The sequence below is a fragment of the Uloborus diversus genome, chromosome 8, assembly GCF_026930045.1.
Source record: "Uloborus diversus isolate 005 chromosome 8, Udiv.v.3.1, whole genome shotgun sequence".
Lineage (NCBI taxonomy): Eukaryota > Metazoa > Arthropoda > Arachnida > Araneae > Uloboridae > Uloborus > Uloborus diversus.
Genome location: NC_072738.1, coordinates 29,401,539 through 29,420,663, shown reverse-complemented (window position 1 = coordinate 29,420,663; position 19,125 = coordinate 29,401,539). Strand labels below are relative to the sequence as shown.

At 34.8% G+C, this 19,125-nt stretch overlaps 1 protein-coding gene across 1 annotated transcript in view; it reads right to left on the bottom strand.

Moving 5' to 3' along the window:
* Nucleotides 1-4,932: 4,932 nt before the first annotated feature.
* LOC129227767 (palmitoleoyl-protein carboxylesterase notum1-like) overlaps nt 4,933-19,125 on the bottom strand; it is a 96,574-nt gene continuing 82,381 nt past the window's right edge. The window contains 4 exon segments of the mRNA XM_054862374.1: nt 4,933-5,677; nt 15,369-15,577; nt 17,327-17,482; nt 18,591-18,638. Coding sequence (XP_054718349.1) covers nt 5,370-5,677; nt 15,369-15,577; nt 17,327-17,482; nt 18,591-18,638 — 721 coding nt within the window. The 3' untranslated portion in view covers nt 4,933-5,369.

Sequence of the window (19,125 nt, the reverse complement as noted above, 5' to 3'; positions counted from 1 at the left end):
CTCCATTTTATTGGTTATTGAGAAATGATCTTAAAAAGCATGTGTGAATAAGTAAAAATGTAATAATTGGAATTTTTACTGTCATAACACCTAAAAACTAAAACGGGCAGCAACAGAAATTTTCCGTTTGCTGCATTGTGCTTCGGACAATAGTAGATTTTTGGACAGACAAACTTTCAAAATTAGTTACAATGTTCCTCAACAGATGGCGCTGTAGGTATTTTAAAAGGTATAAAAGAAAAGGCAGTCTGTAAGATCGCCAAAATAACCGGTATGTTTGAAAAAATCAATAAAACAAAACGGGCAGCAACAGAAACTTTATTTGCAATATAATTGGAAAAACAGTAAATTTTTGGACACACATACCTGCATCCTCCTCTAAATACCTGCAGCGCCATCTGTTGAGGAACATTGTAACTAATTTTAAAAGTTTGTCTGTCTGAAAATTTGCGATTTTTCCAAGCGTAATGCAGCAAACGATATATTTCTATCACTGCCCGTTTAGTTTTAATTGATTTTTCAAATGTGTCAGTCATTTTTGGAACACCCTGTATGTGTGTGTTTGTGTGTATATATATATACAGTAGAAGACCGTTATACCGCCGACCTATATAACGCAATTCTCTATAAAACGCACAACTTTTCAGAAGTAAACAATATGTTTTGAAGTTTTAAAAAATCCCTCTGTTTTGCTTTGCAAGCACTAAAATTGTAAGGAAAATCAAATTTTGAAATAGTTTCTCATCTTTCCATCTTAATTCAAAGCTTTTAAGGGAAAATTAGTACTTACAGTAAATAGAAAATACCAGATGGCTCTTGAAAATGCAGCTGTTATGCAAACCAATAAGCTAGCAGAAGTGCAGGATAATGCACTTTCTTTTGATTGTGAAACATATTTATTTGTGAACAACTAATTGTAATATTGGTGCTTTAATACTCATTGCAGATAAAACTCATTCTGAAGTGCTAATATATAGATATATTCTGAATATTAGTTTCAAAATTTGTGAAATGATCTATATAACGCAAAAACCTGTATAACGCAAAAGCTCTGGTCCCAAGGTGTGCGTTATAACGGTCTTCTACTGTGTATATATATATATATATATATATATATATATATATATATATATATCAGGGATGAATTCATAAATTTTCCTGTACTGGAGCACCAATGAGAGATAATTGAATCCTGAATCCAGACCAGTTTTATGTGAAAGGAAAATTTATTTTCCTGAAAAGCAGTACTGGAACGACATTCTGATGCATTCTAGCACCAATTCACCCCTGATATGTGTATATATTTACATGTGTATTATTATTATTATAGTGAAGCCTGTGTAACTTGACCACTTGCAGTGCTCTACTTTAGTGGTCAACTTATAGAGGTTGATTTATATGACATAGGACTAATTTTGTACCTGAAAAATGCAATCAACTTTAGACTGGTGGTCAACTTACAAGGGTGGTTGACTTCACAGTTTTTACTGTATTATGAACTGGAACACGTATTGGACAGAATTTACATTGCAAATAACATATGCTAAAATAGTAAAAACAATGTTAATAATGCATTAAAAAATTGAAAATCAGTAGACCAGTTTTGAGAGCAAAGGCCCCTTTTCATCAGTACCTTGCAAAAAATTTTACTTAACAATTTTTTCCCCTTTCCTAGGCACTGACAGAGTTCCCTTGAGGCCAGTCTGCGAATTAATTTTTTATTTGTGCCTATTTACATAGTTCCTACTATTTTAGCGTATTGAACAGGTGCCGTGCGTCCCACACAAAGCTGGGCCGGCAGACAACATGCATGCTCCAAGTGGTGTATGCTTAAAAAGTTTCAACACTGCTTCTAATAAAGGTTAGTACTCATTATACATGCTCTAGGGTGCATAAATAAGCGATGAATATTAGTAACATAATGCACGATTATGTGCGGGAGATTATGAATACGTACTCGAAACCTGCAATGTTGGATGCTGGTTAACCTTATGTGGGATGCACTGTATATTGTTATATTGAATAAGTAACTGCTATGAACATTTTAATACCTGCATCAAGGATCCAACAAATCCCTGATGTTTAAAAAAATACCTGGGCGTCTAGTCCATTCAGAATGAGAGAGGAAGCAAAAACCAACATGAACGTAATTTTTAATTCTAGGGAATTAAAAATTACTCTGTTGTCTTAAGTATTGTAAGTGCTAGTTTACAAGTCAAGTAATAGTGACATGAAAAAATTTTGATTTTTTTCAATCTCATTAACATTTTCTATTTTTTTTTCATGAACAATATATAATGGCAACATATGTGTAAACAGATGTAATATATGACACATGTATGATGTAATAATGAATTAATTGAGTTAGTAGTTTGAAATTTAATTAGAAATTAAATAATTTAGTTTTTTAGGTACCTTATTAAATTCTGAAAGTGTTTTAGATTTACAAGAAAACAGAATGGTGCCTACATATATACAGTTGTAGTATTTTTATATATTTTAAAGTAGGGGTTCTCAACCCAGGAATACAGGAATTTCAAGGGAGACGTGAATGTATTCCAAAAATAGTTAAAAAGTGAAAGGAACTATAATTTACTCAATTTTGTAGTCACATGTAAATATTTTTGACATTATCGTTGTTTTTGAAGTTTTTGTCCACATATCCCTGGGAATCTGTATTTGCAGCATTAATTGGCATAAAGTGAAGATATTGAGCAAGGACAGCTATTAAAAGTGACCTGAGTGCATTTTTTCCCAAATTAAACGAAATATTCAAAAATTTGTCAATAGGAAACAGTAGTTATTCTCTTTTTGATGTTGTGAAAGTGACTGATATAGTATGCCAACCTCAGCCAGATTGTTTCAAATTTAGGTGTATTTAGTTCCTTGATTTCAAGTGTTCCAATAAGAGTTGTTGAAAATAAAAATTATGTGTAGTAATATTAAATTTTGTTTCCAAATTATCTGTATTTTTATAAAATAGTCAGCTGCAGCTCCAAATTTTGATTGTACTCTTGTATTCTCCACATATGGTGGTCTGATGGGGGGGGGGGGGAGAGCTCATGGGGAGTTCACATCTGTGTTCTAAAATGGGCGTATATCCTGAAAGGTTATCTCTAGGGCCTATATCCCTTGACAACATTCTAAACTAAACAGGGAAATTTTCTCTGAAGTTTTAAATCTGTCCTTCTGTTTTTCAATAATTAAGGTTTTAGAAGAAATGTGTCTTTTTAATAGTTCAAGGTAAGGTCTTAAGTCTTTAATTTTGCTGGCAGCATTAAATTTTTTTTCCTGGGAACTAAGATTTTACAGCTTTATTCGTACCTCCTGTTGCTCTGATGATATATATATATACATGCAGACACAAAATCATGGTCTTTTTTTTTTCTTTGGGAAAACTTGGGCCCTCTACTTGTTGTAACTATGCTCTTTTGTCTTAGCTTCAGTTTGATATGAAATCCAGTTAGTGATTGAATAAGACACATTCAACTAACCTTTTGCGCAAATTCAAATCATTCCTATCTCACTTTACTTCTAGTGTTACACATATTAACAAAACATTCAGAGTTGAACTACATGCTCACAGTAATGTATTCAAAATTTCAAAACAACAAATATCTACATGTAATTATATTACAACAGTAAAATTATTTTCACTTTTACCTATTGTGTTGAATCAATAGAGTTATATTTGTTCACAATAAATATTTTTAGTAATTTATAAATCAGTAAAATTAAATTTATTCAAAAGAAATATTTTTACTTAGTTGTGCCATCAAATGGTACTTATAAGTTATATGTCCCATGATACTGAATCTGCTAACACATAGGAACAATGCCAAATTTTATATTGATTACTAGTATGTTCAAAAGCGGCGCTGTTTATTTGCAGTCTGACTTGGTTCAAAAAGCAATAAAACATAGTTCTTACAAACTTTTTAATTTTGAATGATTGAGAAACACTTGAATGAGTGTGCCATACATTTACTATTCACTGCTGGGAAATAACCCAATCTTATCTTCATTTCTAAAATTAAGAAAAGTTTCAAATGTAAATATCAGCTGGTCTGCATATATTTACACCATTTGAAAGAAATAATGTCTAATATTGTTTGTAAACCCTTATAATAATATTTAGATCTGCTCCAACCCCCGAAATACTGCTACAAAATGCAATTTAACCTGTTCCAAAAATAGGTTTTTGGAGCAGATTAAATTGCATTTAACCTGCTTAACTGCTTTTTATCTTTTTTCAACACATTTTCCGTGAACTAATTAATTAGATTTGCCTTAAACCCTGAAATCAAGACACTATTCCTATAGGCAGGGCCTGATTACCGCACAGGCCTGCTAGGCCTAGGCCTGGTTCCCCCTCTTCCTAAGGGGCCCCAAATTACTTAAAGAATTATGCATAGCATAACAACTATACAAAAAATACACACATTTTTAAAATAATAGCCTTCAGGGGGCCTCCAAATTATTGTGGGCCTTGGGCCTCACTTTTAGTTAGTCGGGCCCTGCCTATAGGTTACATTTAATTGTTTTTACAGAATACATTTTGCGAGAAAGTCAAAGTCATGCATCATTAAATTGTGCTGTGGAACTTAACTGCAAATGTGACCATTTTTTACATATCTAAGAGTTTCATATTTACTGACTGATTGCTTTTGATTTTGTCAGGTATGTTCTTCTTAAAAAAGCATACCAGAGTGCAGTGTATTCACAACTTATTGAGTACAAGTCTAGTATGTAATCAGGTTGTTTAGTGAAATTATGTCTACATATTTGTCTAATCTATAGAAAGATTGGAAAATTCATATTTGAAATATTTACTATATGTATGAAAGAGCTATAGATTTTAACGATAAATTAGAATGAACACTACATCATAGGCAACGTCAAATGATTTTAAAACATTAGAACATTTGGCAAATACACTGGGTTTTGTTTTCCAATAACTATGAGTAAAACGTTTTTAAACCATAGTTATCTGGTGATAATATAATGTCAATAAATAAGCTTTAGGCAGCCACATCAAAAGTTCTTGATGAAATTGAGGTATTACCGGAAATAACTTAACTGCTTGAAGAGACAAACCTCTGCTTCGCTTCAGAGTTTTTAAAATAAGTCACAAATAACTTGTGACTACCAGAGTTTGTAAGTCTATGTCTCCTTGCAGAGCAGTTTTTATGTTACAATTTAAACGTGACTATATATCAGGCTGCATATCTTCAAGAAGTGTAGCATTTCACGCACTCCTGATGCTCACGAAGTTTATGCCAAGCTGTAACGAAACATCGGAATTTGGTTGGCTGGAAATAGGGATGTTGTTACTTGTGGAAGGTTGTGCTGAAACATTACACTGGAAGCTACTTATTGGTCTGTTGAGTCAGGAGTTGCAGCAGCGTGTCATGGTCCATGTCGTTGAGAGTGACCAGGTCTATGCCCAGAGCGTTGGCCACACTGCTCATGTCGAGGCCAAAGGACTTGAGCAGTTCTATGAAGTCCAGCTCCTCACCGGTGAAAGGGTCATGCAGTCTTGGGCATGCTCGGTTGCACTGGGGCCAGGTGCAGTCATCCACCAGCCAATGGTAGCAGAGGTCTTCGTGAAGGGTCCACCGATGCCGCACCCGTAGATCTTCCGGAAAGAGAGAGCGACGTTTGTCACGGCTCCTCACTTTAAACAGAGAGTAGCGGGGATAGACAGAAGGCGATTGTTTTGGCCAAAGAAAAAGGAAAGAAAGTGTAGATGGGAAGGAATAGCAGCAGTAGAGTAATGATGACATGCATATTGAATTTTCCCCTTTCCATTAGACTTAGCTAAATACAAAATTGTAAGCTCAAGGTATATGACAATTAAGGTTCGTTTTTTTCAAAATGGCACTGAATTTTGCAGCATTACAATGGGGAAATGTTCCAAGTTGATGTTTTATGTGTTATTTTGCGACACTTTTTAGCCGAGTCGTCTAGGTATTCCGAATCCTCTCTCGCAATGGTGACCCGAGATGGACTGCATTCGGAGTCCTCTCTAGAGATGGGGCAGGAACCAAAAACTGATTAGCATTCCGAGTCCTCCCTCTCAATGGGGACCAGACATAGAGATGGTTAACATTTTGAGCTGTTCCCTCTTGCGAAGGTGACCAAAGCTGGTCTGCCCGATTGTGTGACTTTATTGGATGTAATTATTTTCTGTGGGTTCATTTACAATAAAGAGTTTTTTTCAGCCAACCCCAAATAGTGAAACTCGAGGTAGAAATTGAACATGTTGTCAATCACATCAATGCGGGTTTGTGAAATTTAGATGGACAATGCCACCGACAGACAATTCAAAGCAAGTCGTGGAGGAACGCATGGCAGAAATTGTACTTTATACTTCACTTGTAACATTTACTCAGTGTAATGATGGGAAAATATTTGCTATTTTTTAATTTATAGTGTTTTTTTTTTAATCCTTATAAAGCTGCTTTAAATACACAAGTTTAAGTGCTGCTTTTGCCTCTTAGTGAGTTCTCATGAAAATTGTGCTGGTGTTGATTTAAGTAAGGTTACCTTCGTGATGCTATTGAGTGCTTACAATCGCCAGATTGTTTCATTGTCCATTTTCAAGAAATTATAAAAAATCAAGCTTCGAAAAAAATGTTACAATCGGCATTGTGTTTAATAATTCTCATTCCCCTTCCATTTCTAAATTGTTGCAAAACAGGTTGATGGGTGCAGTAAATGCCAAATCCTACTTCCCTGTTTTTGTACTCTAGTTGAATTATGCCGGACTTTCGATAGCTCCCCTTCCTGTTTCTACAAACAGTTTTGGAACAGATAAAGGGTCCGATAACCAATCAGATCAGATAACCAAATCCCCGTCAGATAACCAAATCCTTCTTCCTTCTTTTTGTAGAGCCCTCCTTTGTCTTTCTACCTCTAAACCTGTTTCAGAACAGAGTTGTGGGTGCAGTGAATGCCAATTTCCACTTTCCTGTTTTTTTGTTTGTTTTTTTAGTACAGTGAAATCCCGTTACAACGAACTTCAAGGGACCGCAAATTTTGTTCGTTGTAACAGGAATTTCGTTGTAATGGAATTCAAATAATGTAATGGCAGTTATATAGGGACTGAAAATGTAGTTCGTTGAAACGGAAATTTCGTTGTATTGGTATTCGTTGTAGGAAATTTCACTGTAATTGAATAATGTTGGACTTTCGAAAGCTCACTTTCCTTGCTCTACGAACAGTGTTAGAATAGATTGAAGGGTGCAGTGAATGTCAAATCCTTCTTCCTTGTTTTTGTAGTAATGTCTGAAATGAATAATTTGCCTGAGTCATTTTAAGCGTGTCTTGAATACTGAACTCAACCCCTAAGATTATTTAATCTAGAACAAGATGTTCTTGCATAACTGCTGTTGACAGAAATATATTTAGGAATATAAACAAAAAGAAAGAAAAAGAGGAAGATTCACAAGATAATCAATATCAATTATAGTATATTCACTGTGCATGGGCAGTTAAAACTTCGATAAATTATCTGAGAAAGACTAAGAAAACTCTGATAGATACAATGTACAGTAATTATGAAAAAGAAGTACATATTGTAAAGAAAAAATTGACTGAGGATGTCGGAGTTGGTTGATGATTTATCGAAGCTTTACTGTGTTCAATTCTATGTAAGGGTCATAAGTGTTTGACTGTGAAATGTCCCATACGTAACTCTAAATCTCGAAATATTTATGTTCAATTCACTGTAAAAATACAAATTAGGATTAACTTTGTTATCTGTATTTTTACAGTAAAAAGAAAATTATTAATAATTTTGAGATTTAGCATTATGTATGGGTCATTCAGTTCATTAGACATTCGTAATACCTATTTTAACTCTTTATGTCCAAAACAAAATTTACAAGGACAGTAAAAAACGATTTAATGAAATCAAAACTGAAAATGAACTTAGCGTTTAAATGAAGGAAGCTTTTATAAAGGGGTTTGCTAAATGCTAATTTGGCGATTAGCATCCAAACATGAATATGTCAGTACTTGACCAGCCAATATATCTCAAATATTAAGCTATATATGAAGTTGAAACCAACTGGAAATGTATTAAATCAAGCATGACCAACACATAACCTAATGAAACTTGTAATTTTCGATGGATTCAGACTGTACAATTTTTTTTGAGTTACTTGACATAGATTTAACTAAAGAATGTACACGACTAGTTTTTTCAGTCATACGTAGTACATTTCAACACAAAGCTTAGATATGCAAAAAGTGCTAACACACCGTAAAAAAATAAAAAGAACTGTGCCATTGTTGACTTACATTTTAGGACTTCAAATATGGTCAGGAGATAAAGGACCTGGTCCCGGGAAGGTGTTTTATATGTCCCTCCATCTATAATTGGTAATTTGCAAAGACTGCAAACAAAAGCTCAAAAAAAAAAAAAAAGAAAGAGAGAAAAGAAAAAAAAAAGATGATTACAATAGAGTCATTCCATGTCAAGTGACCTAGTGCTCCCCACTCGACCATCTCTGAATTGGATAAAATTTTATAGAGATGTAGAGATGCCTTTGAAACTAACCTATGCAAATTTTCAGCTTTCGAGATCCAAATCCCAAGAATCTAGAATCTCCCAAAAAAATGGCCCAAAATGGCGTATGAGCTTTTTGTGATCAAGTGCCACCGTTACTAAAAGTTTACAGAAAAATTAATCACCCTGGAACCCTGAAATTTTTGGAACTTAAAGTACAATTGGCTGTTAATACACTCATTTATTTTTGTAAATTTGAGCTCATTATATTTTTTATAGCACGCATGTAAACTCGTGAAAAAGCACGGTGGGGAAATTTTTTCCTGGATTTTAAGTTGTCATAAAATTTGAACAAAAGTAGTTCAAAGGTTCGTACTTCGTGATTACATTGTAAAAACACTTGGTTTTAATGGGTTACAGTCGCAGAGTTTAAATATCTATTTCCGAAAAGATATTGTCATCCAAAGTTGCTAAAAACCGTTCAAGTGAAAAAAAAAAAGCCTATTTTCAAAGCATTGTAGCTCAAGTTTGTCACTTTAGTTGTTTGTCTTTTAGAATGCCATTAATTCTGAACAAAAATAATTCAAAAGCTCACACTTAGTAATTCTATTGTCAATATACATGGTCTTGATGGGTAAAAGTTGCAGATTGTAAATATTGATTTTCTAAAAGATATCGCCATCCAAAGTGGCTATCAAAATCGTTTACAGAAGAAAAAAAAAGGCCAATTTTCTATTTACTGTAGCTCACAAGTTAGTCACCTTGCATCTTCTTTTCGTTTATACCATTAGAAAGAACATATATTTTCCTATAAAAATAAATTTTCTTTCTGATGGTGATCTTTCAGGTAAGCATTAAAAATGAGCTTGAAATACTATTCCTCGTTTACGAGAAAATTTAGTTCTAAATTAAATAAAGAATGGTGATTAACATGGAAACCGGTGTATAGTAATTTTGTAACTGTTATTAGTCAGAAATAGTTTTTTTCCCTCTCTTTTAAAAAGTTATTTTTCAAATTAAATATGATAGAAACAGAAAAACATCCTGTTCTGAAAACAGACTAACACACCAGACAAAACAAGATGTTTTTCTGTTTCTACCATATTTCATTTGCAAAATAGGTTTTAAAACATAAATAAAAAACTATTTCTGACTAATAACAGTTGCAAAATCACTATACACCGGTTTCGATGTTAATCACCTTTCTTTATTTAATTTAGAACTAGATTTTCTCGTAAACGACGAATAGTATTTCAAGCTCATTTTTAATGCTTACCTGAAAAAAGAACATCGGAAAGAAAATTGATTTTTATAGGAAAAAATATGTTCTTTCTCATCTCTTTATAGTAAATAAAAGTAAGGTTTCAAAGAAATTCTGAGAGAAAGTCTGTGGTGGGCGTGCGTCCAGGAGACCCCATAGCACCTACATCCTTGAAATTTTGTACAAAATTACTTCGAGTTCCGGGTATAGTGCCTAGAAGGGCACTCCCCGGGGGGGCTCCTTCTAGGACTGCTCCCGGAGTACAGTGCCTAAAGGGCTCTTTCTAGGCACTATACTCCGGGGGTGTGCACCTGGGGTTTTATTTTATGTAATTAATTTTTTAAGCAAACATTTCGCGTAAGTTGGCTATTATTGCCTATTAAAGGTGTGAAAAATTACTTGCACACATTGATAGTATATATCGTTGGAAAGGGTAAAATTTTCCACGTTCTACGAAATTTGTTTCAATGCTCTAACTTAAATACAGCGGGAGTTATTTGCGTTTTTAACTTAAACTTTTTTAGGCTTAGCTAAAATTTAGTCACTACTTTCTACATTAAATCTATCAGTAAAAAACGAACAAATTGTCCCAGTTTTCTTTTTGACATTACTGAATAGAGCGGTTTTTTTTACTCCAGATCTAACTCGACCTATGGTCGAAAAATTTAGTTTCTATCTCCAAAGGGGCCGTGGTAGCCTGATCGGTAAGGCATTGGACTCGGGGCCGGAGGGTCTCGTGTTCGATCCCCGCTGGTCGAAGACCCACCGTCGTCATTAAAGGGGACTGGGCGACGTTAAATATGCCCGTGGTCTCAATGTCCTCCAAGTGAAACGATACCTCTGGGGGTGCTAGTACCAGGTAGCTATTAGCTCTTGGACTAGTTCTAAATTCTCATTAACTGTTCGATCCGGTGATGGTGCTGCCATCTATCGGTATATAAAATAATGGAGGCAAGGCACTTAGTATGCAGTCCTCGACATAAATACAGTTGTAGTCAGTTGTGACTCTTGAATAGAATAGAATGATTCTAAAGGAAAAAAGTTAAGCCTTTAAAATTCAAGTTAGAATAATTCGCAACTTCAATAAACTATAGGGGACGCTGCAGCTACTTTTTAATGGTGGATGAAAAAGATAAAACAAACAAATGTCGTAACTTATTACTTGCTTTGACGCTTAGTGAATGACAGTAATTTTTCATCGTGTTTGTGGGAAGCTTTCTTTTCTATTTTTCTGTAATTAGATTACACAACAAACTGTCTGAATCTTGTAATTTACCCCAAAGAATACACGTGGAATGGAATGTTTTACCTTTTTCGGTAATAGTGTTAATCACCGCAAGGTAGCGTATTCGAGCTCTGGAGTTGCGAATCGCATCTCCATTAACATTATTCATGTTTTATTTGACGTTGCCATAATTACGTCTTTTCGATTCGCATATTTTTTCCTTGTTATTCACAAACTTTAAGGGTTTCGATTTTAACGAAAAATCTTAGGCTCAACCGAATTCAAGTCCCGAGCTAAAGAGCAAAATATATTACTAGAGACCACGAATATGAAAGCGACTTTTCAAACGTAGAAAACTGCAGTCTTGCAATGCTCAGGAGACCCTTAGCCATTACGGCTTGGCAAGTGCCCTGCTTTCTGATCCAAACATAATGCGTTTTTAATCTGTTTCTTTTTAATTGACGTTTTAAATCTTTGCAAATAAAATAAGATTGCGAAGCAATCTTCTGGGGTTGGTAAGCGTCAGCAAGCAGGGGGTAGACCCCCCTAGTGATATAACATATAAATGAAAAAAAGATGCAAGGTGACAAACTTGATACAGCGCATTGAAAATTGGCTCTTTTTCACGTGAACGATTTTGATAGCTACTTTAGATGGCAATATCTTTTAGAAGATCAATATTTACGCTCTGCAACTTTTACCCATCAAAACCATGTATTTTGACAATAGAATTACCAAGTACGAGCTTTTGAATTGTTTTTGTTCCTAATGTATGACATTCTAAAACCCACGAAAAAGTTTCTCCAATGCGTTTTGTCAAGATTTTGCATGCGTGTTACACAAAAATTGATGAGCTCAAACTCACAAAAATACTAGAACGCATTTACACCCAAAAGTACTTTAAGTTCCGAAAATTTCAGACTTCCAGTGCGATAAAATTTTCCACTACCTGACCTTAAACGAGGCAAATCGGTACGACAGACAGAATTTGAAGCTCATTTTTTTTCCTTATTCGAAAGAACACCATCGAAGAAAAAACTTATTTTGATAGGAAAAAACGTGTTCTTTCTAATGGTATAAACGCAAAGATGCAAGGTGACAAACTTGAGCTACAGCGCTTTGAAAGTAGGTTATTTTTCACTTGAACGGTTTTAATAGCCACTTTGGATGACAATAACTTTTAGAAAATAGATATTTAAGCTCTGGAAGTGTCACCCATTAAAACCAAGTGTTTTTACAATATAATCACGAAGTACGAACCTTTGAATTACTTTTGTTCAGATTTATGACAACCTAAAATCCAGGAAAAAATTTCACCACCGCGCTTTTTCACACGTTTACACGCGTGCTATAAAAAATATAATGAGCTCAAATTCACAAAAATAAATGAGTGTATTAACAGGCAATTGTACTTTAAGCTCCAAAAATTTCAGGGTTCCAGGATGATAATTTTTTCTGCAAACTTTTGCTAAAGATGACAATTTGTCACAAAAAGGTCATCCGCCATTTTGGGTCATTTTTTTGGGAGATTCTAGATCCTCAGGATTTGGATCTCGGAAACTGAAAATTTGCATAGTTTAGTGTCAAAGGCATCTATCTCTACAACTCTATAAAATTTCATCCAATTCGGAGATGGTCGAGTGGGGACGATTGGAAAAATTAGGTCAGTTGACGTGGAATGACTCAGTATTAAATTTTCCTGCGTACCTGAATTCAAAGTACCTTTTTGAATTATGTTTTCTTTTACTTTCCCATTTTTCGCTCTTTATTTATTTTGTTCGATTAATTTCAAATTTTCAAGTTGCAAAACTGATTAAACTCGCTATTTTTGAATTCACAGGGTTAAAATGTGTTAATCAACGATCAACGATCAACGTTGCAGTGGTGGAGCTAGCCGATCATTTTGGGAGTGGCCGTCGAAATTGTTGAACGAACTCCCCAGAAAATTTATTAAAATAAAGTTTTAAAAACTCAATTTTAATCTATTTTTAGAGACCTTAGGTTAGGGGAGTGAATTTATGAATTTCTCTCGAAAACGTTTCAAAATTGAAATTTCCGAGTTGTTTTTGAAAGTGAGTGTCCTAAAAACGCACTTAGGCTATTTTTGATGATTTCAGAAGAAAGATCAGGGTTCGGGTGCTGACCCAAAAAAATACTTTTTGAAAGTAAAGCTTAGAAACCAAAATATTCTTCCGTTATATGTTGAGAAATTAGGAGAGGGGGTGGGTGCTACTCTAGCCCTTCTGCTGTCAAGCCTCAAAATGCACTTTTAGACAAGGTTTGCTGACATTAAAGGGAGAGTGAAGGTTGGAAATATTTGGCCATTAAGGCTCTAAAAATTCAACTTAAAGCTATTTTTGGACGTATTAGAGAAAAGGAAAGCAGATTCGTGAGCTCTCCTAATAGAAACCTAGTTTTAAAGCTTTCATCAAGTGAAACTGGGGAGGAGGGGGAGTCCTATTTAACATCGTTTGTAATAGAAGCCTCAAAAAGGCCATTTAATCCACTTTTAGTCGAGTTAAGGGAAAAAGAGCAGAGTAAGCTAATCTCCGATGAAATATTTTCCAAATTGAAATCCTAAAATGCAATTTAGGATTACCTTTCGTGGCATTTGTGAAGGAGCATGAGAAAAGTGGCTCTTTCCTGAAAAGATTCGAATTTAAAGCCTTAAAAACGCAAATTTAGGCTCTCTTTGGTCTCGTGAGCAATAGGTGTCTTCTGAGGACAGCAATATTTAGAGATTGTCCAAGTGTCTAAAGTTGGAATCAAGAATTGATGTAAACGATATAGCAAAATTTTGGAAATAATAGTTCTGTTTCGAGGAGAGGGATTTATTTCTCTCACAAGACCTAAATTTATTTTAAAGTAAAACACATACGTTAAATTTTGTTATCTTCTCATAATACTTTCGTTCTTTTTTTTCCTCTTAAAAAATTTTCTACAATCACAAGGCTTTGGGAAGGACCATGGAACCCCCCTCTAGATCCGCCCCAGCCACGTTGAGTTAGTTATAAATTAGCTGAAGACATAAAGAGTTGAGAAAGCTAGTTTTAAAGATTTCTATAGTTTTAAACACATACTTAAAATGAACTCATTAAACGTAGAAAAACAAAGAAAGATAAACAAAAATATGTATTAAAATTTAAAAAAAGAACACTGAATCAAAATGTAAAGAGCATTTATAATTTTTAAAAAAGCAATGTAATTTTTAAATCTTACAGTTTGGCTCAGATAAACAAACGGAAAAGTTGACACTTTGTTGTTTATATACAGTCTATCTGCTTTTTCCTAGTCTGCTTTTAGAGTCACTCTAAATGTCTCGAAAATAGTTCTGTTAATTTGTTTATAAATATTGTACACGAGATATAGGATGGTCCAAGAAACATGATCAAAAGTTAACGACATCTTCTGATAAAAGACAGCATGAAAGAACATGTAAACTATTGAACCCAAGATGCTCGAAATTTCTACTGTCCTCAACTATAGTGTCATAAAGCAGTTTCCGAAAGGCGCAAGCAAAACTAGTGCCATTGGGGTACGGAAAATACTTTTCTCAATGTCGTCTCACTACTGTATCCAAAGGTCTTAGTCTGATGTGTCATATCATCGAAGAAGAGGATAATTAAACCGATATTCATTGACGATCTGAGGCCGTCTCAACATGACATGCCGTGTTGGTTAATGCTGAGTGGGTGGGACTCGTCCCTAGAGAACTGTTGATATCTTCACGTGGCTTGAAACGCAGTTTGGTGGGCGTTTGATTGTATCAGATGCAGAGAAATTCACGGGCAAGGGATAGAGAGACTCCCATACAGTGCGGACGACATAACACCGTGAGACCTCTTATGAGGTTATATTTACGACAGAATCTTTAGAAAACACTGTGATTCACTGGAAGACCTGAAATCGGCCCTTGATCGGGAGATTGATGCACTTGTTGGGGCCGCCACACTGAAGCAAGTTATGAAGTAGTTATACAGTTTCAGAAGCGGCATTATAGCACTATAGTCAGGAACCATAACCATTTTGACCATCTTGCATATTCAATGCCATTCATATCCCAAGTCAATAAAATAGGTTTCATGTTCTTTTAATTCATCTTTTTTCCACAACGGTTGTTTACTTTCTATCATGCTTTTTGGACTAATTTGTATGTAATCAACACCAATATATGTATGGAGGGGGGGGGCAGCATTGCTGCTATTAATTGTAAAATTCTACGAAAACCTGAAAGGATTTTAGTATTTTTTCTTTTGTGTACCATACTAAATAGCTTAGTTTATTACTTTTTCATACGCCTTCATTCTTTAAAATATCACTAATGCCCATAACTATAATAAGCTGGAGGAAGAGGACTTGATACTTACATTCTTTTCTGCTGTTCTTTTTCCTCTTTTTGTTTCTATTCTGCCTTCTCCGTTTTCTTTCTTTTCTCCTTAGTTTCCTCCTCTCTTCTTTGTCTAAGGATAAGAGCTCCGTGGAGTCAGGCTCGTTTTCGGTTGAGTTGTTGTCTGACTTCCGCCGACTACCGATACGTAAGCTAGCTGTCGGCATGTCGCCGATCATGCTGCTCGGGCTGAAATCCAAAAGCGAGAAAATGAGTATACATTGGAAAATTGCAAAACTCATGAAGCACAATGGTTTAATTTGAAAACAACGACAAGTGGCACCACCTATTGAGTAACTAGATAAGTGGAGTGGTGGATTGCCTGCTACCCGTTTCTTGAAAAACTTTGAAGTCATATAGAAAATACAATAAATAATAGTTGTAGTGTGTGTATTTAGTCTACTGTGACATGTTAGAGGAATATGTTTTCCCTCTATTTTTTTAATATTGAGGCAGAGAAGGGTCTTGTCTACTTTCAGCAAGATGAAGCACCACACCACGACACTCTGTGTGTGCACGGGAAGCCCTGTATATTCGATTCGGCAGCAAATTTATTGGAAGAGCTGGGCTATTCCTTATGGCCTCCAAGATGCTCTGAGATGACTTAATTGGACTTATAACTTAAAGTATGAAGATCCATTTATGCTGAGCAGTCACAGTTATGTCTTCCCCTGACACCGCATGATGCACGGTAGGAGACTCATCAGAAATAGAGATAAAACAAAATAGAGTGATGAATTAATCTTCTGCTTTCTTCCGAAATTATTCAATAAAAAATTTTCGTGTTGTGGGTGAGGAATTCGCGTTACCTCTAAAATTTGACAGCCATTTCCCGTAAGTAGAATCGCGTTGCAGCACTAATCGACTGTACTAGCAAATTCTGCAAAGCTATGGAATATAGAGACTTAGCTCTCATTGAGCTTAGGAAATTTGAACAGACCGAGAAAGAGCTAATTTAAATTGATTTTTCTCGAAAGTAGTTTTTGCAGATGTGGCAGTGTTGTACTAGGTGTGCGATATATATATATATATATATATATATATATATATATATATATATATATATATGTGTGTGTGTGTGTGTGTGTGTGTGTGTGAGTGCGCGCGCGCGTGCGCACGCGCGTTTTAAACAAATTTCTGTGGCGTCACGACTGCTCTGGTACAGTATCGAGTCATTCTGTACGATGGTTTTTAAATCAGAGCGTTTTAAAATCGTAACTTCAACCATAATCACTCTTTATAACAACACAGAAGAAGTAAACAGTTTGCATTGTAGAAACAGTAAATAAAAATATCAAAGTAGATAAGGCACAGTTGCGAAAATATTGTCGACACGTGTTTCTCAGAAAAAAAAGAAACCTTTTTTAACATCCAGAAGCTATTTTTTTTTTTTTTAACACTGAAAAAGAGCTTCATTACAACCTAAACTTGTGTATGCAATGTTTTTGCACTTTGATTTTAAGTGTGTTGGTTGTTTTATTTAATCACTTGTAACACAGTTTTTTGCTCTTTTAAAAAATAATCCCCATATAAGTAATAGCCGATGAGCCGATCATCGAGTAGCCAGCATGCTTCAAAAATGAAACTTGCGTCACGGCATGATAATTTGATAAAATATTTTGGTAATGTTAACATGCAGGGAAAGGCTTTGTTGTGACAAGACTGAACTTGATCCGGTAACTTAACTGTTTTACTAGTAAAACTATCATTTCAGGGGAATGAAGAAACGAAAACAATGAACGCTATCTACCGGAGTTTTGGGTTAATCCACTGCTGTTAGGGTTAGAATTTCAACTATCAAAATATCACTAAACAGGCAATTGCTTCGTTCAAGTGTAGAAGAGTAGAAGCAATTTTCACTCGTCATACCTTGACGGGCGACGTTCTAGTAATAAATGAATAATGCATGGAAAAAAGTTATTAGGCTCTCATACTAACCTCGTTGCATCGTGCGGTAACGAGTCCGACGCAAGTGGATCGTACAGATGATGATGAGGATGATGATGATGATGATTGTGCTCGTGGGACTGAAGTTCCCAACAACGGAGCGCTTGCGGCAGTGACACTTTGTTGATTTTTACATGCCTCCAGTCTCTGAAATGGTTTTTGAAAATAACTAAACAGCAATCAATGTACATGAAGCACAAATCTGAGGTAGATTAAAAATTTTTTACAAATGTGTGATCAAGTGAAATGAAAGACGATTTGCATTTGGGGCTGTCCATAAATTCCGTCACATTTATTTTTTCGACACGTTTGACCTCCCCCCCCCCACCCCTTCCGCCTCTACTTTGACACAAAGTGTCACACTTCACCATACCTTTCATCCCCTTTGTTGCAATGTCACACTTCTTGTTACCTCCTCCCTTTCCCTTGTCACAAACTGTCACAATTTCAAGAACATCCCTCCCCCTCAAGCATGACTTCATTTCTGGACGACCCCTTTCATGTACTTTATTTTTCTTCTTTTTCTTTCTTTCTTTTTTTTCTTTTTCCTTTTTTTTATTGTGTGTGTGTGTTTCTTTTCATAAAAAGGTTCCGTCAAATGTTTCATGCAAAATTGAAGCAGGAAAAGATGCATTACGATTAGATATTCTGAAAAAAAACCCCAGACGGAATGGTATTTCTGCGTTTAATGCCCCCTCCCCCCCCCCTAAAAATCCAACTTATCCAATATATGTAGCTCATCTAGAGCCTAAATCTGCTACTTTTACTGGACAAGCAAGATAAATAATTTTTCACTCTTTATTTCATCATGAAAATGCAGCTGTACCATTGCTCCCAGTTCTCCTCTACGTATATTATATTATATTTAAATAGTTACTTCTGAAATGCCTTGAAGCTGTAGCTGGTTAGGTTTCTTCTTTCCTTGACGTATTAACTATAAAAAATCGTTTTTTTTTTATTTAAAAATTTATTTTGTTTTAATTTATTTTTCACGAAATTAGATTTCATGAAATGGTTTTGGATGGTTTTGTGCACATTAGTTGGTTAAAAGTCATAAAATATTTTTCAAAGTTTTGCTTGCTCAGTTAAGCGGCCACTTTAATGTAACTTTCGCTTTGTTTAATTGTATACAATTGTATTCTTTGTACTTAATTTAACAATTTTTTTTTTCTTGAAAATGTTTCAGGAACCCAGTGAAATTATTATTTTCTTAGGAAACTGTGCAAAAAAATAAGTTTCGTAATTCAATACTTACTTTTTTGATAAAACCATGTGTGAAATGCAGGATGGAGCGAAAACAGCCCTGGAAATAGAAAAAATGTATGTAATATAATTTTATAATGTGTTATTTATAGAGTATATCATGTATTATACTTGCTATTTTGATTGCGTAATAGATGCCACAGAGTATACTTCACCTTTCATATTCATGGAATGATTCCATCTTAATAACAGTAAAACAATCAAGTATTCTTTTCTTAACAAGATAAATTACTTTTCGGACCGTTAAGATATTTTTCATACATCAAAGGTATCAAAATGCACTTTTTTTTATATCGTCGCCTCAGAGCAACAGTAAGACATCTAAGACCAGTAATAACAGTAAGATATCCTACTGTTGCTTTGATGTGACAATAGATAAGTATCTTGGAGTCGTTACTGTTACTCATAAGTAAATTATCATTCATATCCTCTTGAGCTAGAGTGAATCCGTAAACATTAAGACAATATGTAGCATTTCACTGAATCTTAAGTTGATTCCACACTTATTGCGACAGCAACAAAAACCT